The 24,553-nt window shown below is 40.6% G+C and overlaps 1 protein-coding gene across 7 annotated transcripts in view; it reads left to right on the top strand.

Annotated features, from left to right (window-relative positions):
• The window catches only part of LOC122972910 (dipeptidyl aminopeptidase-like protein 6), a 199,548-nt gene that overhangs the window by 157,547 nt on the left and 17,448 nt on the right, over nucleotides 1-24,553 (top strand). For all 7 annotated transcript variants that reach the window (XM_044340331.1, XM_044340332.1, XM_044340333.1 and 4 more), the window contains 5 exons: nucleotides 11,954-12,048; nucleotides 12,516-12,590; nucleotides 14,262-14,314; nucleotides 15,436-15,517; nucleotides 19,914-20,034. In XM_044340331.1, the coding sequence (XP_044196266.1) occupies nucleotides 11,954-12,048; nucleotides 12,516-12,590; nucleotides 14,262-14,314; nucleotides 15,436-15,517; nucleotides 19,914-20,034 (426 nt within the window). The remainder of the gene's footprint in view (nucleotides 1-11,953; nucleotides 12,049-12,515; nucleotides 12,591-14,261; nucleotides 14,315-15,435; nucleotides 15,518-19,913; nucleotides 20,035-24,553) is intronic.

Below are 24,553 nucleotides of genomic sequence, written 5' to 3'. Positions count from 1 at the left end.
GAGAAAACAAAGGCGACAGTCGATAATCCATCACAGTTTACTGACTGACTTCCTGGTTTTAACTTTGATCTAACATGCTTAACATAGTGCTGCACACACACACACACAGTTTTCCATTGTAATGAGGGATTATTTCTGGAAGTCTGGGTGTTTTAGGCTGCGTTCAGACCAAAGACGGCACACTGCATTAAAACAACACAAGGGGTTGCATCGGTGCGGCGGTGTTTTAGGTACTGGTGAGAATGAAATGTGATCCAGGAAGTTGGAGCTGCAGATTAATTCATTTTAAAGGCTTATCAGACATCAAAAGAGAGCTGAGCTGACAGGATTTTACAGCTCCGGAAAGTTGTCACGGAGGCGACTGTTTTATCTTTCGTCACGAGGATCGCGAGGTAAACATCCAGCGTTCACGTCACACAAAGTGATCCACCGGGGATGTCCGCCTGCGTGTACGCGATTGGCCGGCGCGGCACCTCGCCAGATGACGTCGCAGCGAGTTGCAGTGAGAGTCGAACCAGGTACAGCTTGTTTACAGGACGACCCCGCTCTGTTATGCCAGAGGTCTCTGCGTCGGCAATCCCCACTGCATCACTTCCCTGCTCCCGCTCAAATGAATGTTTCATGAATGCATTGTTGAATCTGAAATGGTTCAGGTAATCTGGCCGAACTGCTGCCCTGTTTCAGATCATCAGATCAGTCGTTTCTCTCCCTTTTAGACTTTACTGTAGCATGTTGCCCAGTATTTACATCTTAGCGATCGCTATGATGAGTATGAAATTCTCATCATAGCGATCGCTACTTACTAAACTGTCGATTAGTTCTATAATATATATAAATCAAACTCTGTAAACTACTTTACTCTTCATCAGTATTCTGATCATGTACTGAAGCCATCACTATACTGTAGGTCTCCCTGGTTAGTTAATTGCACCATTAGCAGAAACTGCAGATATCTCACAAACACATTTTTTTTTTTTTTTTTTTACCACTCTGTCTGAATCAAACAGACACAGCATCAACATCATTCTCACACCAACGAGGTGAAGCCAGCCTTCTGGGACGCAACGCAGGCGCCTCCGAGCAGCTGCTCGCCATTTTAATGGCCGTGTTCCTCTTGTTCGCTGCTCCAGGATGCCTCTCGTCTCGCTGATGTTTGTTAAATATGACGAAGGGGGAGCCATTTGTAAAACGGTCGACCAATTGGGACTCCCTAAAAGTGTTATCGCCGTGACTTTGAGAGGGTCTTGTGACTGTGATTTAGATAAGAGTGAAGCATAGTGAAGTTTTGTTTTGTCAGTATGTGTGTGTGTGTGTGTGTGTGTGTGTGTGTGTGTCTACACAGAGAATTACCTTGTTTCTGTATGATGCACAACCTCTCATCTCTAATGTGTATGTATAGCAATCACTTTGGAGAAGATTAGCCAGTTGTCTCACTCCCTTATTGACTTTTCATAGCTGCGCTCCCATGACGCAACATGAGTAATGATGTGAATGTCATTTGTTAATGGAGTTCTGCAATGGGTCTTTTTCTCACCAACGAAACGTATCAAATTAGCACGTACACTCACTGTTAGCATCCGGTGTTCATTCAGTGTCACAGGCAATCAGCGTTTTTTAAATGGTAACATTATATGAAGCAGTAGGTGCAAATATACCCTTTTGAGATGGCCCAGTTTTTTTTACTGCAAGCATGATTGATGTTTTATCCAAAAGGACATCTTGGCACAAACCTCCAGAAAGCAGCAAAAAGTGGTGCGACAACTAAGCTTTTGACAGAAACAAGCTGTCACTGATATACTGATGTTGTGCAGTGTTTTAATACCCAGATGAGGGACAGAACTGAGGAGCAGAAGGACACTGTGGAATTACACAGTTGCTTCAGCGCGTCTCATGACAAATTCAGCAGTCTCTTAGCTCCTTAGCTGCTAACGTCGAGGCAACATCTGAAAATTGAGACGTCATCTTTGATCCAAGTTTCAAGCAACAAAAAAATGAAGGAAAAAAAAAAAAAACAGCTGTGTTTTAAAACAGTTTTGTCCGACTTCAGAATCTTGCCAGAATTAGATTACTCTGTTCTTTCAGTGACACAAAGAAAATCATACATGCTTTCATGATACTTGTGTTGATCAGCGTATTTTGATGTTTCCTTTTTTATTATTTTCATTTAATCAGAGATCAAGCTGCTCTCATTTTGGCAAACTCGCCTTCGGTTTTTAGAATTTAATTCAAGTTCAGTTTTAAAGATGAACCTTTAAAACCTTTTATGAGCCAGAGTTTAGCCTCAGGAAGTCAGAGCAGGTCTCCTTGCAGTTTGCAGGGTCAACAGTTAAATAGAGAACATGACCTTCAGGCTTTCAGTGGCCGGCGCCCAAGGTCTTAAAATGTCCTGTCTGCGGGTCTCAGACTGGCTTAATCACAGTGCAAAACTCACTGACTAGCGATTGACCGCTCATAAAGCCCAACCGCACACAGTTATTGGCGCTAGCTCTGAATTATTGTGTGAAATACATTGATAGGGCTGAGTATCAAATCTCAATCTGACCAAAATGTGTCAGTAGTGGTCAGTGTTGACATTGATTGTCTTGTCAGATTTAAAGTCTTGTTTTCTTTTTCTTTTCATTTTTTAATCAGATAGTGATTTAAATGATGCTTTTTCCAGTTTAACACTGTATTCAGAGCATTTAGATTATAGTCTTGTGTTCATCTCAACATGTTCATGATCCTCAAAACAAGATATTGAAAATAAAATGTTGTGTTAATACCAAAAGTCAAATATTATAATACAAGTTCATGGTAGCATATTTGTCATAGAAACTGGTCATAGTTTTTGGAACAATGGCTACTTGATTTCAGACAGAATCATTATTCTCATTTTAGTCAGTCAACCTCAATTTCGCTATCAGTAGCCTAAAATAATGACTATCGTTGTTGTTTCCAGCTGTCTCTTTTTAATATTATTTTATCTCACGCCATTTATTTCTCTACTCCCACCTAAAATCATTTCCACTATTAATTCTAGTATAGCAGCAGCGCTAGTTGTAGTAGTAGTATTAATAGGATTTTCATGCGTTTAGCAATCTTTTACAGCCTGCCAGTGTAGTCCCACAGCACCACGGTCCCACATAATAGTAGCGAGCAAATGAGCTTGAAAAGCACCAATTGTGCTGTCTGGCTCTGCCTGCAGAGAGGAGAGAAGACAGGAATGGTGTTAATTAACAGCAGAAGTACACCACCCACACACACTCACACACAGAAAAACAGACATATGCTCCCACATGCACATTGACATATAAACACACGTGTGGGGGATAGTTGTGTTTTGTCTTCTGCTAACTAGTTTGTCTAGTGTCCGTATGTGATACCCTCATGGATTCACAGTTCTGTGCACATGTGTTGTTAAGGCGTAGATGCAGTAAATGCATGATGGTACGTTTTTTGCAGAATCCGCCAACTGTGTTGAGAGAGACGTGTCTCTACTGCAGTCGAATGTCCAGCAAGCACGTTGACAATCCACATCCCTATTATGCCTACTGCACATGGCATTCACATCTAATCCATGAAATGGACTTACAGTCCTTTGAATTCACTTTAGCTGCCTTATCACTCAGAATTCACAGCTTAACTGTGTTTGTGTAACACAGCAGAAAGGCTGTGAGCATCCCCTCACAACAAGAGCCCCTCTGGATAATTTCCTTTCAGAGATTCTACAAACTCATTTGTTTATTCTTGTATTTTTCTAAAGAATCCACATGCAAATATTGTGCGCTCGTAGACGTTTTTAGATTCAAACGGTTGTATTATTTGGGTTGAGAATTATGAATAATTATTACAAATAATATGGAAGTATGTGTCCGGTGAGGTAACTCCTCAGAGAGTTGTATAATAATCAGCCTTCCGAACAAGAGAGCCCGATCACCGCTGTGATGTTTATTGTTGTTATAATTGCTATTTTATGGGTGCAAGCATCTCTAATGATCTTAATTATTATGAGCGGGTGCAGGTCTTTTCAAGTTTAGTGATTGGTTTGTAAGCCCGAGAAAAAACACAGCTGTGCTGCACTAACATACAGAGAGAAAAAGGGGTAAACCGGTGCACCTGAAGACTGTGGATGTTGCATCAAGCAGCGACAGAGTTAATGGATTTATGAGAAGCATATGAACAACTGGTAGATAAAATGTCACCTAAGAGATAGTGAGTCAAATTGAGGTTACGGATTACATAAAGCATAGTGGTTATAACAAGTTTGTGAGAGTATTTACTACTTTACTTCTGTATTAGTCTTCTTGGAGGGAAGATGGAGTTGGATGAGCAGTGGATGACTCTTCGATGACCTTATTTTACACTTGAAGTCTATTTTTTTTGTGTTTTATGCACGTAGTTAGAGCACTGCCAAAGAGCCACATAATACTAAGCCTGAGAGCAACCTGTCCTTAAATGCACCTGTGCTACTCAACAAATCTTGGCGCTTTTTAAAATTGTTAAATCATTACCTTCTGCAGCTCCTTTCGCTGTGTCCTCCAGTTTTGGCGCCGACTTGCTGTTTATACCTTATTCAAGTGGTGATCATCTTGGGTTCTGTCGTCCTATATTTGAATTTAAAGGAGGCATACATTCATGTAAGGTTTCATTTGTATGCAAGCTGACCTGTGTGCATGGCTTGATGTCAAAGGAAGGTTTTAACACAGAGTGGGCTTTGCAGTCCACAATAAGGGATAAATTGAATTGTTCTTTGTGGCGAGCTCTTCACTCTACAGGGTTGGAACATCAAAGGCGTTTGAGTCAGTCTCATCTAAATGAAAGAGGTATTCTTATTTTGAAGCTTTCCAAAAATCCAGTGGAGAGTCTGACTTGTATTTTTCCCAGCACATCGGGGGTCTTTGAACATGATTCTGGTCCCGTGGAGATGTGTCAACAGCTTCTCTTGCACCTCTGATGCTATAAAGTATGTAAGGTCCAAGTAATAAACATTACTTGTATATCAGGAGTTAAACAGCATAAACAGCAACAGAAAATAGGAGACATATTTTCAAGTTTGTTTGTTTTTTTTTTCCAACCGTAATGGTGAATTCAGAAACGGAAGAGGCAGTGAGTAATGAAGCCAGCAGGCACCGCTGATTGGCATCCGTGATAAACATAAATGACTTCCACAGTGAAAACTGGCCAGCAGCAGGTTGGCTGTAGCCCTGGGTGATTTCATATTCTCCCAGCAAGTTCATTCTCAAGGCTTTTGCTCATTTATTAGCACTGCCATTCATTTGCTCGCTCGCTCATTTATCAAGTCCGTCAGAAAGAGGATTCAAATTCCACTGTGCTGCCACTATAGCTTTGCAACAGTAGGCTAAAGTAAAGTACGCTAAGCTATTATATGGAATTCCTGTTCAAGAGCCACACACCAATGAAACTAAAATACTAGAAATATAAAGGGGGGGGGGGGGGATTTTTAATTAAAACTCCTATTGAATTTTTTATGAGCCCACTGTATATTTTACTGCACATCTAAGCTGATGGGTGGCAAAGATTTAAGACTGTATTACTGCATTGGAGACTTCATTTTATTTAGCCACAGACAGACACCATAATTCTCCCTCAGCAGCTTGTGTTGCTTTTTATCAGACCAGTCATCATCCACAGCCTTGGGCATGGACAAATGACCTGGAACCGACAAGAAAAATCCCATTTCATCCAGAACTTAACATTACAACCCCGGCTCACCTCGCAGCTAATAATATAGCCCACAGAAACTATCTATTTCTATTGCCGGAGTGGGTTTTGTAATCACATGATGATGTATTATGTGAAGGTTAGGGTTCCAGGAGAGGACCATTAAAGCAGTATCTACATTGCTGTGTTGGTGCTTACTTTTGATGTAAATGATTTTTATGTGAGACAAAAAAAAAAAGAAGTTGAAGAAGAGAAAAACATATAAGAGAAGGTATTTTTCTCCTCACTTATCCATCCGATCAACCTGTTATGACTTATTCTACCAGAACATGACTGTTGAGGACTCTCACAGTGCTCACTTCGAGTGTTTCAATCCTCTCAACTGTGGAAAAAAAAACACACTCAAGAGAACATTGAACGCGGTGAACGAAGCAACTTAAGTTGTGCCATAAAGAAAGGGTTGAGTGGGAATAGATATGGAAGATTGAGAAGACTGTGGAATGAGAGACATTTAAAAAAAAAAAGTCTGAACAATTACAGAGCGGGAGAAGGCAATTTAACTTGGTCTAAAGACACTAGAATATCTTCTTCTTGAAGTAGTATTAGTCTTTCTGCACTATTCCTTCTTTTCTAATCAAATGGTGAGCTCAGTTAAAGCTTTAATGAAGCCTGCAGTACAATGAAGCCATTGAAGTACTGGAGAAAAAAAAAGGTATTTCCAAGTGAGGAGACAGAGGTAGTGTAAGAACATGTTAAAGGATAATTTAGTACAATGAGAGTCTCATTTTTATCACTGCTGAAAAATCAACTGGCCAAGAAACAGGAACAGTCAGACGATCCATACAAGTTTTGAACAAACTCAGAAGTTATCCAAACTTAAACAGAACGGTCAAATTATTACCCAAACAGTCATTTGTAAAAAAAAAAAAAAAAAAATCCATCACAATTTACAGACTTCTATGTTCAGTTTTGACCTGCTGTACTTATTTGTACTTGAGGGATTATAAAGGTTCTTTTCCTAAAACACAGCTCAGGTTTTTAAAGATAATCTCTCCAAAACAACTCATGTTTTCCAAAAAAAAGGGTAGCCCTTACATCATCATATAATGAGCAGCAAAACATGACTTTGTCTTCAATCTCACCTAAATCACCTAACAAACAAACCCTTCTCTCTTCAGGGAGACCATTAAAAGTGCCTGTTTCTGTAGCTAATGGTAACATAACTGTGTGTACACAGGTACACAAAGATCCTTGACTTTTGGCTAAATTCTGCTTCACATATGGCTCTACACTGTAGTTGTTTTTCATTATAAAATACCACCTTTATAATTGTCAGGTGAGTATATTCTTATTGCAAACAATAGAAATATACTCCAAAAAATGAGACCCAAGTTGCAGAGAAAACTGAACTATGTGGCTGTTTTCTTGGTAAATGACTGCTGAATACCCTTCTATAAGAAGAAGTCCACGTAGCTAAATTATACAAATGGAATATATGCCATCGGTCCTTCTCTCTCACTTCCTCAGCGTGTCGCCTTGTAACTCTGCCTCGTTCTCTCACCCCTTCTCTGGCGCTCCCTGCGCCTCCCTGGAGTGAGGCTGGATTAGGGCTGTGCTCAGGGCAGGAGGTTGTATTAATAAGACATACTGCCATGGAAAGGTATAGATCAGAGGAGAAAACAGTGCCCTGGGCTAATGCACAGCAAGTGAAGACAGAGGGGGAAAGAGAAAGAGAGTGAAGGGAAGAGAGGGAGAGAGAGCAAGAAAGAGATAGATTGAAGGGAAGTCATAATGCCTAGGGTACTGTGAAAGAATAGATGGCTCTCAGTCTTTGAAAGAGCAGAAAACAAAGAGTTGGAGAGGTGAAGGAGGGATGATAAGGTCTAAAATGATGAACTCAGCAGGAGGGCTCATAAAAGGGCAGTGATGGGAAGGATTTGAGAGATCTGAGGTGTATCTGAGGTGTCTTGGGGCGTGTGGATAAAGGAGAAGAAGATCAGCGATTCGGTGAGGAATAAAGATGAAAAAGGTGTTTTTGAAGAGATGCAGGTCTAAGTTTTTTTAAATGAAACCCCGCTATGAAAACAGAGTAAGTTGGGTATCAAAATAAAATTGAGTCCATCTCTTCTCTTCACTGATTTATCACCATATCGTCTTCTTCTTTTTACCCATTCAAGCCCCATCATCTGCAATTACCATGTCATGTATAAAAATAGACTGTTTATCAAGATGCCAAACAGAGTCAAACTAAAATAATGGAGCATGGTGGGAAAAAAAAAGCTGCACCCTTTTATATAGCACCATGATTTCCATGAAGTAGTCCATTTTTATACCCTTGTTAGTATGCTGATGGTTTTTAACAAGGAGACAAAAGTCTGAAACTGCTCTACCAAGCACATTTTGAATTAAAGCCATTGTAATGGTAATTTTGTCACCTCTAATGGACAATTAGATATGCTAGCAGATAGGGAGCACTCTGCATAACAATCTCTGGGTTCTAATTACCTCGCCAAATGGCGTGGTTGCTTGTGTGCCTATGGATCACTAAAGCAATAAGACAGAGGAGCGTAGATAGATTGAAGGTGAAAGGGGGCAGTTGCTGTATTAAACCTATCCTTCCCTGATAAAAGCCTGATGGATGAGGAGCTGTATGAACTTTCATATATCTGTCAAATAATGGCTCCCTTCAAGGGTTTCCTGTAGTAGTATTAACTTACTGTGTTTGTGCAGGGCACTCTTGTATACAGGCGTGTTGAAAGCTGTGACTTTTCAATGGTATCATTACACACAGTTTAAAAATCCTCCTTCAAAATAACATGTTTATTTGGGGGGAAATGTTGGTCTATGTAGGTAAATGTGTATTAAAGGCCCTGAAAACCTATTTTCTAGATCCTACATGAACACACAGTTTTAGTTATTTCACATCAGAAATGTCTTTATTTGTTTTGGTTTTTTTTGTCTTAGCTCGAAAAAGGTGATACTTCCGTGCACCGATCGGGATTTACCATTTGAATCAAAAATCTGATGACAGTTCTGGAGTCATTTAAGTCTGATCAAACCACGCCCACACATAATGTGGCTTTTTCCAAACTTTAACCTGTATTATTGCTTATTGAGTCATGAATAGTTAATGCACTTAATACTGCACTTAGGATTAGTAAAATTTTAAGTTTCCAGAGTCTTTAAGTAATTTTTTTACAGTTTGTTGTAGCTATAACTTACTGTATATCTGCAGCACAGTTGATAGGGCGGTTGATCAATAGTAGTCAATACTATTTATGTTATTTTGCTTGCTGAAAATTGCACTAAATGGTTTTATTACCCTTGAACAGTTCAAATTTGACATTATACCCCATGAACATATGACTAGGTGGCTTAATCACATCTTAAAATATATCTTTGAGATCCAAAAGAGACTCACCTCATATCAAACTAATATTTTGGGGGGTGTCCCTGTAGCCTTTGATTCTGGCTGGGGACCTTTGTTGCATGTCATCCACTTCTCTCTCCCCATGTTTCTTGTCAAAAACAGGACAAAATGCCAAAAAAAAACAAAGAAACAAAACAGTATCTTCTGTAAAGCTAAATATGAAGCAAATTGGGCTTGAATTGTGCTAATAAATATCATCAAACATTCCATCACACTTGACCTGCAGCTGCAACAGTGTTTGGGGGAGCAGGCAGTGTTTAATCACAGTGTGCTTCAAACAAAAGCTTGTTAATGGCCAGACGGTTTATGATTGAGTAGGGAGCGCTTGATTTGACGTACCAGAGCAAACGCATTAAACATAACAAGGCTTCCAATAAAGCTTGATTAATTTTTTGAGACTAAAATCGTGAGCACAATCACTGTACAGCTAAATGGGTAGCCCAGACATCAAATTGATAAGTGACCTTTTTGATATGGTTATACTTTTTTTTTGGTTGCTGATAAAACTTGAAATGATTTATTATGCTTTTTTATATTAAAAAGGTAATAAATTGTAGCATCTCCGACGATGTAATTATGTTGTCAACAAGTGACACAAGACAGCTGCTAACTTCATTGAACATTATCTTTTTTTTTTTGTTTCTCATGTCGACAGCTATAAGTCAAGTCAAACTTTATTTATATACCACATTTCATACACAGGGCAACACAATGTGCTTTACATAAAATGGCGATACAATAGCAACACAATCATACAAGTGCAGAAGTGCAGAAGATAAATATGCATCAACGGGTTTTAGTGCAGTCATACAAGAATCAGTGCAAATATACAGCACACACACACACACACACACACACACACAAACAGAGCCATAGACTGTTGTGGAAAGTAATGTTTTTAACCTGCTTTTAAAAGTGTTCAGTGTGGGGTCTCTCTCAGGTCCTCAGGCAGGGCGATCCATCTGCTTGGGGCATAAATACCAAAGGCAGCTTAACCTGCCTCAGAGTCAGTACGAGGAATGGTAAAAAAAAAAAGACCACTGCCTGTGGACCTGAGAGTTCTTGCTGGTTTGTATCTAATTAGCATGTCTTTTATATACTGAGGTGCAAGGCCATTTACAGCTTTGTGTACAAGTAGCAGAATTTTAAAATGGGTTCTAGTTTTGATAGGGAGCCAATGCAGAGATTTAAGGACAGGTGTAATGTGTTTGGATTCTTAGTTCCAGGAGAAATCTCTCATTCTGAGGCGAGACATTCACTTTGTACCGCCACTTTATATATGCAGGAAAGCTGACAAGTTGCTGTTTCACTTCTGACATTATTGAGCAGGGTTCAACCAAACATTTTTTCCCCACTTGGCCGGTAGATGAGAGTTTTACTGGCCCCTTGTGTACTTTCACTGGCCCTGCAGCCAAAAAATAAAAATAACTTTTCTCCCATAATTTTAGTGATTTATTCATTGTATACATAATACATACAACAGTGAAGTTCCCTTTAGATTTGGTTGTTTTCCTGTAGTTATTGATATGTAATGCTGATATATTACACAAATATGCAAAATATAAAATTAGGCACATATTGGATCAGTGAATGAATGGTGTATAACTGTAGGTTACTCCATATTTTGTGTAAAACCAGACAGTGTGGAATACATATATACATATACAGAGAAGAGAACAGAATTTATAATAATAATGTTTAGACGAGTAACATTTCAACCTTGATTGTATTTATTTATTGGGACAGTGTACAGTTTTTAACATAAAAGATGCACTGCACCGGAGTTAGCTCAAAGCTAATTTACATCCGCAGTCCCCCACAATCAAAACATACAACAGCACAACAACAAAAAGTTGCTGATAATAAAGTCAATTAAATTAACCTTAACAACATCAACATTAACAATGAAATAAATGCTGAGAGATCTGCAGAAATGTACAGCAAACAGTGAACAGTGAGAGAAAGAACATAATGGCATTTGTTTGTGTTCACTCTGGGTTAAACCTCAGGTTAGTTACTTCAGGTTTAAACCTAACATATTAACTGCAGTTAATTAAACCGACAGAGCAACAGCTGTAACATCTGTACTTTAGGAGATTTCTGCGGTAGATGTTGATAAAGCCGGCAGGACCCACAGAGATGAAGTCTACACCTCAATAATGTCATAAAAAACACTCTTGGTGATAAGCAGCAAGCCTTTTAACTAACATTTTAACTAAACTGCATAAATTTATAAACCTTGGTGATTAACACTTAAACAGAGAGCAATGTGTCTCCTGCAGAGGCTGCTGCTGTCAAAGTCACACATAACTACACAGTGAGGATGCTAACCGGCTAGCGAGTTAGCCGGTGGCAAACTGTACAAAACATGCCACAGTCGCTGTTGCCACCCAGGAGTATTGTTGCTTCCATAAAAGTAGAAAGCCCCATTTTCTTTTCGTAGCCTCATTGCCTTGCAAAAACTTTAACTGGCCCCGGGCCATGGGGCCATGGATTATATTGAACCCTGGATCCGAAGGCCAAGTTCATAACTTAGTCAGCTAAAATATGCCTCGCTTCCACTGTCTCGTGTCAATGACTTAATTATCGCTCTTGTGTGTTCTGTCTGCAAAAGGGCAACGAGTGCACCTTCCTGTTCGTGTGACCCACATACCACATTTTAAGATAGTGGCCTACAGACTCTGTTGTGTATTTCTCCTGGGAGTAATTTGGCTTATTTTTTAAGAGATGGGGACTACACAGGGCAATACTGTGTGATCAGCAAGGGGAATCTGTTGTATGTTGGTACTTTTTTGTCATGATTCATTAAAGAATATCCAAAATAAAATCTTTCTTTCCTTCTCTCCCTCTCCTACTTCACAGGTAACGAGTTATTGTACCGCAATCGTGAAGGGGATGTCGTTAAGTTCAATGTCGACACCGATGACAAGACCATATTGGTGCATAACAAGAAGTTTGTAAGTCTTTTGTCATCTCCTCTCTTTATTTCTCTCTCACAATCACAGGACTAAAAGCCTGACCATGGTTGCCCACGAATTAAATTAAAACTTTTCTTATAGTGTCAGCAAATCAAAGAACCCAAAGCTCTTTTTTATTACAAAGTTTAATCAAATGATCCATTATTGCTGTGAAATGTGAACTGCATAGTTAACACTTGGGGCTCGGTTATGCTGGAGACGTCGAAATGGAGATGTAGAGCTGCGGCGGCTTGGGTGACGACACACAACATTATGTCCACCATCAAATCACCAAGCCCTGGTGCAAAGATTAATGCAACTCCCATTTGCTTCAAGAGCCGAGCAATCCGTCAAACGCAGTCATTTAAGGACTAGTTTAATGAAAAAATAGCACGCATGGTTAAAGGTTTCATCTTTTTGTCTGTTTTTTTTTTTCTTCTTCTCTTACATCTGCCTGTGCTTCTCAGGAAATGTACAAAGCCAGCAAGTACGAGGTGTCTCCTGACATGAAGCATGTGCTGCTGGCCTACAACGTTGCACCGGTGAGCTTCTCATTTGTTTGCTTGTTTTTTGAATTAGCAAACTGACAGCCAAATATGTCAGCCGCCTCCGTTGGGGTGGGGTGGGGGGGGGGGGTGGGGTGGGGGGGGGGGGGGGGGGGGTGGGGGGGGGGGGGGGGGGTGGGGGGGTAGGAGGGTATAGGCTCATAGTGCAGCAAAGGCAGAGGAAAGAGAGAGAGGGAGGGAGAAAGTAATCATGGCGGGGTGTGAAGGCCTGTCGCACACCGTTGCCTGTCAGCAATGGCGGCGGGGGCCAACACAGCCGAGTGGAACTGTAGCAAGGGAGGCAGAAACACAAACAAACCCCTCGGCTCTGCACAAGCTTGCGGGGAGATGAGATCGACAGTAGAAACAGGAAGTAATGGCCGCCACGCTGTTGGATGTGTTGGGAACTGTGGCACCATGTTCACCTACAGCTATGCTCTTAAACGATTTCAGCTGAGAAGATGCTGGCTATCCACTGGAAACCTCCTCACACACTTACATGTACACAATGGCTAAACACCTTTATTGATGTGATTGTTATAGAGTTCTTAGTGGGAGGTGGGGGATACAATGTTTGCACATATTGTACATCCTCTGTATTATATGTGTATTACTTGTAATTCCCTTGAACTCCTGTAAAAAAAAAAAAAAACAACCAAACATTTGATCACAAAAAAAGGAAGTATTGACTGAATTTATCATTTCTGTACAATTCTAAAGTGTCCCTTGACTACATCAACTCTGCCAGCACCTTGACATCAGAGCGTTTCAGCTCCTGATGTAGGTAGATCAAATATATTGAATTATTTTGCTAGCTGATACCTGAGTGTTTACTTCATTCTGCTCCACCACTCAGACAGAGCTTGTGCCTATTGTTAGTGTGTGAAGGATGCTGGCAGAGGAATAACCTTGTATTATTGCCTGAGATGAATAGAAAATATTATGACACACTAGAGAAGTCTGGTGTGTTGCGTGCCGCATGTGTTTGAATTTGTTATTCCAACTGAACCTCCATCACGTTGATAGATGACAGTCATTCCTCCTATAGCGCTCGCTGTAGCAGCACACGATTACACACTCGCAGATGCACGTTCACGCACACACACACACACACATCAGCTCCATATGACACTGTATGGAGTGTTCATGATAAACACAGTGTTTTCATGCAAACACATATTATACGAGCTGTTCTACTGTGAATGTTAATGTGACTCTAGTGGGCAGTGACTTACTACGTTCCTGCACTTAGCAAGGTGCTGTGCATACTTTCATTAACATTCACAAGCAGTTTTTCTTTATAGAAAAGCAAGAACACAGAAAACTCTGGTGATTATTCCATATTTATGTATGAATATGTGCTCTGATATCAGCCAATATGTCTTTTGGAGGCCAATACTACACTGATTATTATTCTGAAGATATTTGTTGTCTTGATGCGTGGCAGTACTCAAGATTCTTTCATTATTGACTTCAAAAGATTCATTATAGTCACCATCTAGAAACCTTTTTTTGTATGATTGATTCTTTAAAAACACATTAGCATTATTTAACTGTGATATCTACATTTATTTTTATAAATAATAGAATAATAACTCTGTTTAAAGCCAGATGTTAAGGGTTAGCCATACATTGTTGTGAGTCCTGCCCTGCTGTCTCTTCTTCCAGGTGTACCAGCATTCATACACGGCCTTCTACATCATCTGCAGTCTGGAGACTCCGTAAGTAGGCGACAGAGCTGCAGTGCTCCATTTGCATTGTATTTCATTATCTTATCCTGTAATATCTCACCTGACCTCCACTACCCATAAGAAAGAGACGCATTCCCACATCTTCTCACATCCACCTACAAGAAAGCGTCTCTCATTATGTTAACTTCACAACTTTCGAGCGTAACGCTGCGCCAGGGTATCAAGTAATCTGTGACCTCCAATGGCAGCCAGAGTTACCACAGCATCGGCAGATCTTATCCACTTCTGACTTCTTAGGTAACCCTTTAACAATAGACTTTAAATGAAAATGAAGCCACATTTGCACAATTACATCCAACATTGGCTGATAAGAGGGGGGAGATCTCACAGGGGCTACAATGCACTGCAGATTGATAATAATTATATTGCTTTGTCATTTGATTTGATGTATGAAGCTTTTTGCAACGTCAGTGTGTCTCTTGTAGCTCTCTTGTCCTTCACTGTTGAACAGTTGCCTGGAGAAAGGAACAAGCGTTAGTGAACCATGACGAGTTGGCAATCACAGCCGCGATTTAATCTCTCTGATGTCGGTTTCTTTGTGTTTAAAAACACACGCGTGGCCAAAAAACCTCCATTATGACTTCTCATTATGGTCTCACTCATGAGAACTCACACCATGTTTGATTAAAATGGAAATCATGACACACATTTTCAAAATAGTACATTTAAAAAGCCAGAAAAATGAGAACCTGGTGAAGTAACAATTAATTAATGAGTACTGACCGGCAGCCAAGACATATTATGGTTATTTTGTTGTAGAAAACCTCATTATTTCCCTTTTAAATTACTTGCACACCAGTATGACAGCACTGTCAGCAGCTCTCCTGATCAAATCTATTTGCGTGCTGCCACCCAGTGGTAACCTATCAGAAAACCACCACAGCTGATGACCTCATTCATCCACAGCTACAGACAAAGACATAGAGGCAGTGGCACCTCTAATTCAGCAGCCTGCACTGCGCAGCACTTTTCTTAATAAGGAGAGGTGACACTGTTATAGAGCGTGGTATTTATGAATACACTTCAGTCATTCAGTGTATGTGTCTGCGCTTCCATCTGATAGCATTGTTTCCTCTGTCTGTGCACCCCAGGGAGACGTGGAACCTGAACCCTCCAGAAGTGCGAAATGCTCAGCTGCAATACGCAGGCTGGGGACCCCAGGGTCAGCAACTGGTAAGAACTACAATACCCATGAATCCCCTTGCCTCGTTTCTGCCTGCTGACCAATGATGTTTCAGCTTCTGATTCATACATTGCCCACCACAAAGCCAGTGTCATGATTATGTTAAAAAACTGTGCAAAAAAGTAAAAGTGGCCATGCAAGTAACAAACTTCAATGTGTGCAAAGTATTAGCATGCAATGTCATTGAGCGAAAGTGGGAATTAATGAGTTTTTGATGGTGTTGTTGTCCAGAGGGACTTTATATCAACTACCTAATGGGAGGAGTCGAGATGACTGATGGAGGAGGTGTGAAGGGACCTTTCTGTATCCCATGTTTGAGGCTATTTGGTCTTTACACGTGTCAATCACTGTGCAGATACTAAATCTTTCAGAGGATGCGGAAGAAAGTGTGTCCTTTAGAGGAAAGAGAGAGAGGGAGGGAGAAAGTAATCATGGCGGGGTGTGAAGGCCTGTCGCACACCGCTGACTGTCAGCAATGGCGGCGGGGGCCAGCACAGCCGAGTGGAACTGTAGCAAGGGAGGCAGAAACACAAACAAACCCCTCGGCGCCGCACAAGCTTGCGGGGAGGGAAATGAGATCAACGGTAGAAACGGAAAACACTGTCAGACGTGTTGGGAACTGTAGTACCATGTTCACCTACAGCCGCGCTCTTAAATGCATAAAGTTCAATGTGTGCAAAGTATTAGCATGCAATGTCATTGAGTGAAATTGGGAATTAATGAGTTTTTGATGGTGTTGTTGGCCAGAGGGACTTTATATCAACTACCTAATGGGAGGAGTCGGGATGACTGATGGACGAGGTGTGAAGGGACATTTCTGTATCCCATGTTTGAGGCTATTTGGTCTTTACACGTGTCAATCACTGTGTTGATGCTAATAAATCTTTCAGAGGATGTGGAAGAAGGTATGTCCTTTAGAGGACCCGAAGGCTGGGTTGAACCTGCTCTTCTGCAAATTACAGTCATGCCTTACAGGAAACAAAACTAATGCTGCGTTCAGGTGCTCAAATTGCAAAGTTAAATATTAACAAAATGAAGTTTGGACAAGTTCCATCATAACCAAACTTTAGATTTATTCAGTTCATTTTTTACTTAAACACATGATAGAAAACAAAAATGGCAAATGTATCCATATAACATCTGTCTGCTAGCAAGAACAAACAGTGGAGTTTATGCTGACTTCCATTACTTAGATCCTGTAGTGGCTTTTTCACTGATTCATGTCATTGTGGTAGATTTACCAGTGATTGATGACCAGATGAACACCTGAGAAATATGACACGGTCACATCGCATATCCTGACTATACAAGTTGACCGAGATCGCCTGAACGCTCCATTACATTACCCAATTGACTGTTGCACAATGGATTATGGGGTGCTGAGGGCTGGAAAGGGCGTGCTGGTTGTGTCCTCCAAATCTTTGGCAAAACAAGGCAATTGAAACGGAACAGGCCTTGTTGGCCCGTTATGACAAATTCAGTCTATTGAGAATTGCGAAGCAGATAGTCTTTATCTTCCATACACAGCATTTTCCTCGAGTCAATGGTATCACATTAGTTTCTGTCAAAACAGTGCACGCAAGTCACCCTCAGGGTGTAAGTCATCATAATGATTCACTGTGATTTCCCAGTAAACAAATTTCAAATCAAATACTGTTGTTCCAGTCTCGAGAAGCAATGGTCCTTTGCAACTCTTCCAAGATGAGTCATCCGCCGCCTCCATCATCACACAATCTAACTTGTCAAATCATTAATGAGCTTCAGTCTGTTGGTTTGCAGGGCAGACAGACTATAAGTGATTACATCCTGCAGCACAATGCTATTAATTACCTGTTATCTCGTCAGTGGATTAATTAACACAGTCGCTAGATTGATATAGCCTCAAGTTTCCCACCATTAGTCATGAAGTGGTTTTACTTCCAGCAGGAAAGTTATGTTAGCGTGAAACTGAACAGCAGCTGGCCTCCCTGAAGGTTCAGATGTCCTCCGTTGAAGAGGTAGAGGTTGAAGTGAGAGATGTCCATCCGTTTAAACAAGCACGCACTTCGCAAGCTCAGGCATGCGTCGTCATATTTAGACGTCTAATACACATAAATTAGTCCACCTGTTATCCTTTTCCCAAATCCCCTATGTGCTTGATTAAATCCTTTACTTTCCCGTAGAGACATGTGCAAATGAGCACATAGATGCCCGTATTTACACTCACAAACACAGCTGTCCAGCCACATGTTGAGCCATTTGTTAGGCTAAAAAGTCAATGTAATTTGGCAAGTAAGTGGCATCCCTTTTTTCACAGAGGCATGTTTCTGTACAAAGATGTCCTTTATTGTGGAAAATTAATCCCCCAATGAAAGGAAAAGGCTTATTTTATTCATGCGCCCTGTGGGTGGCTAATCTTTTAACATGTAGCTGACACACATTCAAAGTTTGGACGCTCAGCCCCAGGACACCTTGAGAGGGACTGTGTATGTATGTGTGTCTGTAATGTGTAACCAAGTCCAAATCATTCAGGAGCAGAATTTGTGGTCTTTGCTCCAGAAAATTGTTGAAATATTGCTTTGGAGCTTTCACTTTCCCTTGCTAGCATCTTTTGTTAGGCCCATCCACCTGCCTGGTAAATGCACATGGCTTTCAAACTTCCACTGTCCATTTGTAACACTGTTTTTCCGTTACAAATTTGTTGCCTCCATGTCAAGATTCCATAAAAGTTGTTCTTCTGACCTCACAAAGCTTCTCCAGAGCCGTAGAAGACATTACAGAACTGTATTCATGGGCAAAGTAGTACACCACATATTGAATAAACTGACTCTGACATGTAAAATTGGTGGAGTGCCCCTTTAAGACCAGTTAAGAACACATTAATATATTTCTAAACCCTTACAGTTTCCTTTAGTTTTTCCAGATTCCATACTCATACCTAAACAGCCGGACAAAAGAGCCAAATATTAACAAATAAGAATTTTCTCATTGTGTTGGTGCAGCTTCAGTCGCATTCAGGCATCGTTCTCACCAACCGAAACAAACCAAACTGAGGTAGCAAACTCTGCATAGTTTGTGTAATCTGCTCCACATATTCTGGGTGAGGGTAAATGTGGATACCAGCCATCAGTGGCAGTGTTCAACCTTCCTTCAGAGAACGGGGCCAGGTCTTCTGTCTGTGCTGTGGCCTAGATTAGCTGCTATACAGAGACTCCATTTGCACCGATGTGACATCAAACCACATTGGCCCGCAGCTCACGTCTCCTCAAGAGAAACTAATTGTGGCAGATTCTGTGTTACCTTTTAAAGGGATGCAGGGTTTGCTGGAGGAACTTTAAGATAACTAGTTCTCACTGTGTGTTATAAATGCCACTTTGCTGTCACGTTTTGTATAACAAAAAAATGATAAAAAATTGCAAGTTCATGAGGTAGATATGGTAGCTCCCTTGTAGCATTTGATCCTGTTTATACTGTGAAGAGAAGTAAAAAAAATCTACATGCAGCACCAGCATCAGTATTGGATTTCCTACTCTACATCGCCATCATTTTGTCTGCTCAAAAAAGAATATTTTTCAGGAAAATCATGCACAAACTGATACTGCGATACCAGCTTGAGGCCAAGAGTTTCCATAATCCTTGAGATACTGAGCGAACCCTTTTCTGTAATAGCCTAAGATTGATTTCAGCATGGCATTAAGGCTGTAACATTTTAAAAATCCAACCCCAAGAGCCTCCCCGCCCTGCCACGCTCACCGTTGGTGCTGATGATCTATTATTCTCTGTAATGAAAGAGTTGACCTTCAGTTATCTGGAAAGCCCCGCAGGCCTCTCCCAACATAGCACACAATGTGGAGGAGAGCGTCAAAGTCAAAATCTGGTCCCAAGGTTTGCTGTCTTATCAGAAATTGAAAAGACTTCTCCTTTTTTTTTTTCCTCTTAGGCTTTTGTCAAATTCGGACATCTTCAAATAAAAAAAGGTGCTATTGCCAATATGTGCACTGATATCTTGTGCCTGGCAGGTGAAAAAGCATCGTGCTAATGTGTGTTTCGACCCCAAGGTTGATCACGCCTGTGATACGACGACTTCTACCTAACCGAGGTCTCCCACCTGTGATATAATGAGTCAGTATAAATATCTTTAGGTTTCTTCCTGTGCATGCTGATAATGATAGTAAGGTAGAGCTTATTTAATGTAAGGAAAATCCCAGTAGGAAGGCAGCAGTGAAGGTCAGCTACAGATATTGTCCTTTAGAGCTGAAAGAAATTCTGTGTCTTGCACAAAGACACCTCAGCAGGTTGAAAAGAGGCTTTCATCCTGGATTTTCCAGTTTAAAGATGGTTAGTCTCCTGTCTTGCTGTTCCCAAACTGGATTAAATTTGTTTCCTTTTTTGTTTTGGTTCCTGTAGATCTTCATTTTTGAGAACAATATCTACTATCGCTCTACGGTGGAGAGCCGCTCCATTCGCCTGGTGTCCACTGGCAAGGAGGGCGTCATCTTCAACGGGCTCAGTGATTGGCTGTATGAAGGTAAGGCAGAAAAAAAAGTGTTGCCATTAAAGGAATAGTTTCGACATTTTGGGAGAAACACTTATTTGTTTTCTTACCAAGAATTAGATGGGAAGACTGATACCTCTCTCATATCTGTAAACATGAAGCTAAAACCAGGAAATGGTTAGCTTAGCTTAGCATAATGACTGAAAGCAGGTGAAACAGCAAGATGGGTTTAAACCAAACACTTAATATCAGAAACTTTTCTTGAATATTTTATTGTGTCTTTTAAATAAAACAGCAGAGGAAAATCACTCTTTGGTGGAACTACTCACAAATCATGACACATGCAACATAGGGTCACAAGAAGACAATGCTTTATTTTAAGGGGTAAAAATGTTGGGAACCACTGACTTGTAGTCATGACGACCAACATGAAACACTACATAAAATGCATCTCTTTCTGCTCTCCATCTCCTCCCATTCCTATAATCTGAATACTCTGCAGGAACACATGTATTAGCAAGTAATGACATGAGACAGTATGACTCCCCAGTGTTTGCAGCCACATTAGTATTTTCGGCGTGTACCACTTTATTTCCTGCAGGTAAATTAAAATGGAAACTCTGTCAATTTGCTTTTGCTTTACACAGCCCCGAAAATGAATGAATGTTCTACATCAGTTGATTTGCATTAATTCAGCGGTGGTGTGCGTCGTACACACTCTGATACAGATGTCATGTTGCTCTCCGAGCGTCAACGCCACCGATCAAAGCTCACTTATGTGCCTTGAAGTAAAAAAAGGGACAGGTACTGTGTTAGCATTCAACTAATGAATTTATATCTGCCGCTCTGGGTGCACTCTCCGCTCCAGTGGAACAGTGTTTTAATAACGGCGCAAGAGGGAGATGGGGAGCGCCAGATATAGAGATAGAAAAAAAAAAGAGAGACAGCTTATGATATACAACAAGCTGTTACATATCTGTCTGATAATGTGACTGAATGCCACCTAGGAGGATTTAGTAGCTGTGACACGGAGGTTATCTGAGGTTACCAGAGCACCAGGACAAGAGCCGTGTGGCTGCTTTTCCCTGCAGGACCTGGTCTGTTTTTATTTAGTTGTCTACTTACAGCTCCTCTTATCTGTGCATTAGCCAGGCTGACATTTGAAACCATGTCCATCCTTCAGGAGCAATATTTATTCTCGGCCAGTTAAACATTAATCAGCGCGATATTGCAGCGTCTGACCTCCTGACTCATATTTATGCTCTGCTGAAGGCCTGGTAATTTACACTCATCATTTACTGACCGGATAAATCTTTCACTGAGAGATAAAATATAGAATGTGCTGGTTAATGTTTAGATAAGAGCGTGCTGTGGGACAACTGAATTGTGTTTTGCTTATGCGATGGTGTGATAAACTTTAAGTCCTCCTTTAGTTTGATAACGGAGGAGAAAGTTATTTTATTATCTCAAGATAACACACAGTGTTTGATATTACGATTTACTGTACAGCATATCTGGATACTCCTGTGTGGTGTGGGGCTGTTTTTTTTATGGTTTTGGCCACCAGTTTGGTGTGGAAGAAAGCGAGCCCTGACCTCGACCCCATCCGACGCCTTTGGGATGAACTACAATGCCGACTCCAAACCCCTTATCGCCCAACATCTGTGTATGACCTCGTTAATGCTCTTGAGGCTGAATGGGAGCAAATATCTGCAGCCAGGTTCCAAAATCTGGTGGAAAGCCTTCCCAGAAGAGTAGAGGCTGTTATAGCATCATGGTAACGCCAGTGGTTTGGGAATGAAATGTTCAACAATTACATGCTGATGGCATTTTGGTAGTTAAAATGACAAAATGCATTCCAAGCAGCTGATGATGATGTCTTCATTTATTTTTATCTGGTGTTATTTCTTTATTTTTTGCTAATACACTAAAAGTCTGTTTCATTCATTTTAGATAAATCCCTTTTCAAAAAAAAAAAAAAAGGTCTATAAGCCAGTAAATAGATTTGGCAACAGCCCAGTGGTGATGCTAGCATCTGCAGGGGAGCTTAGAAGTCGTGCCAGGTTGTGTAATGTTTACATTCATCAGTGAGACTGCAAGGCAGAAGATTTTCCATGCTAATGATTCGGGCTCTGCTCTGGCCAAGGTCAAGCTGAGGCTCAGACTGCCGCTGAGGAGAAATGAGGTCTTAAGCTCTGCCTGTCGCTGCACGGCAGATTTGATGCCAAAGGGTGAAAGGTTGGCAAATAATCTCCCTGGCTAGAATATCCTCTGGTTTGCATTTCTGTCTTAATCCTTGAATATGTGTGTGTGTGTGCATGTTTGTAGTGTGTGCACGCAGGAAATAAAGAAAGAGACGAGAGAAAAGAAAAAAATTAAAAGCAAAAATTTTTAAAAAGTGGAGACACAGCCAAGAGCCCCATCAGCTGTGTGTAATCGTCCGCAGCGCCTCAGGAGAGTCTCAAGTGTTCTGTCATCTGTCGGCTGTCTGATTATTGAGGCTGTACTGATACTGACACATCCTGCAGTGTGACGCAGCCCGAGGAAACAGCTGTTTATTGGGCTCTGGTGCGCTGAGATAAAAAAAAAAAAAAAAAAAAAAAAAAACCCAGTGTTGCTTTGAGTCATGTTTGCCCCATAGATGTTTGGCTAGATGACTGTTTGCATCAAGAGGCTTGTTCGTAGGGTTGTTTCTGTTTATCACTCTGTTTGTGGCTGAGCCTGCAGGGCATTAAGTAACCACATAATCAACACTTGTGTATGCTGGAAAGGAAAAGATTAATAAAGGGAATACAAATGTTTTGGTTTTGGTGGGAATACAAGTTGAAACTGACGTGAGACACAGCACACAGTTGCAAATTGGTTTGTAGAACTTTTGGAGAACTAGTGTTTCCATGTCGCCGTACTTGTAGCTTGTCAAAGTCAGGCAAGCTACAAGTAAGGATACTGATTTTAAACAATGGGAAAACAGAATCGTCTCCAGTAGCTGTAAGAATATTCATTAGTTCTGTCATATTTTCCGATTTTATTTTAGGATCTCACTTTAGGAATGTTTTAAAAAAAATGCATTGATAGTTTAATTAACATATATAACATCCTAAAGGCTTCTACTCTTCATTATCATTTGAAATCATGAAGCAAAAACAAATTTATAGTTTTTTCAACTCTGCACAATGTTTCAGCCTGGACAGGAAGTGATGTGTTGTTGTTCATTTGTGGCATCACCTGAAAAGAGAAAAGTTCAACACTAAAGAAAAACCCTAACCCTAACCCTAACCCTAACCATAACCCTAACCATAACCCTAACCCTAACCCTAACCCTAACCCTAACCCTAACCATAACCCTAACCATAACCATAACCCTAAAAAAAACATTTGGGCAAAAATCTGCCACTGTAAGTACAATTTGTCTGCAGTGCTACTGCAGGATAAATATATACTGTACATGAGAGCTAAATCCTCTCATTTACTTTCTTCTCCTCCTCTGTTTGCTTAATATAGACCTGCAGAAACAAGTTACTGTAATAGCTGTTTTCATCCTTAAACATTTATGAGTGTTCTCTTCGGAGTGAAACTGAGGCGTTGTAGGCGCTCAGCAAAATCTCACCTCGCTTTATCATATGCTTCTCTGTTCTTGCTCAATTATCACTTGCACTGTCACCTCAGTCAGCACAATGGTAACTGTACTGTATTTATAGCGACAGCTGTTTTACTTGCATGTTTTTTTTTTGGGCATGTTGGCTGTAAATCTACAGTAGATGTCTGATCATCTAAACAATTTAAGTTTCCTTGTCAGCGAGCCAGGCGGAGGGTGTGACTCTGCTGTCAACTTGAGAAAATTAGTGACATATATATTTCACCAGGACGAGCAGATTTAGTAACATTTGATGTGATTTCGTATGGTAAATGGTTTAAATTAAGCAGTTGCTGTAATTAAGTCAAGCCAGATTTTCTTGGATTTAGCTTTGTCTCAACTTCTAGTTGGCAGAGGTGACCACAGAATTGATGCAAGTGTTACTTTGGGATCGGTGAGGTGGACTACAGGCTGTAAATGTCCAGAGTGCAAGAAGTTAGACAAAGAAAACACACATCTTAGTGACCTAAAACCTGCATCAGACACTAACAACCCAGAGAAAAAGCAGCATTTCTCTCTGTACTTGTTCTGCTGCTCTGTTTTGTGTTTTTCAGCATGTGACACTGCTGCCCTCTGTTGGAAAGACGATGATATAGGAACAGTCATCTTAATCATCTGCTACAGTAATATTGTACCATACGACCAACATCTCCAATATGCATTTTTTTTCACATCTTTTTCGCATTTCTACCAATGGCAAGAAATTAAGAAAATACCTACTGGGACTTTTTGATTATCTTTTCTTTTTCTCATTAGTTCAGTCTGCCTGAATCAGTCACCTTGCATTCATTATTTCCCATTAGCCACTTGACTCCATGGTATTTCATGCATTAATAATATCCTTCACTCAGTGAATAATATAGTCTGCACAGCTGGATGGAGAACATGGAGAGAGAGGAGATGAGCCTGCAACAGCTC

Source organism: Thunnus albacares, chromosome 21, assembly GCF_914725855.1.
Source record: "Thunnus albacares chromosome 21, fThuAlb1.1, whole genome shotgun sequence".
NCBI classification, from domain to species: domain Eukaryota; kingdom Metazoa; phylum Chordata; class Actinopteri; order Scombriformes; family Scombridae; genus Thunnus; species Thunnus albacares.
This window is presented reverse-complemented; position numbering and strand designations above follow the sequence as displayed.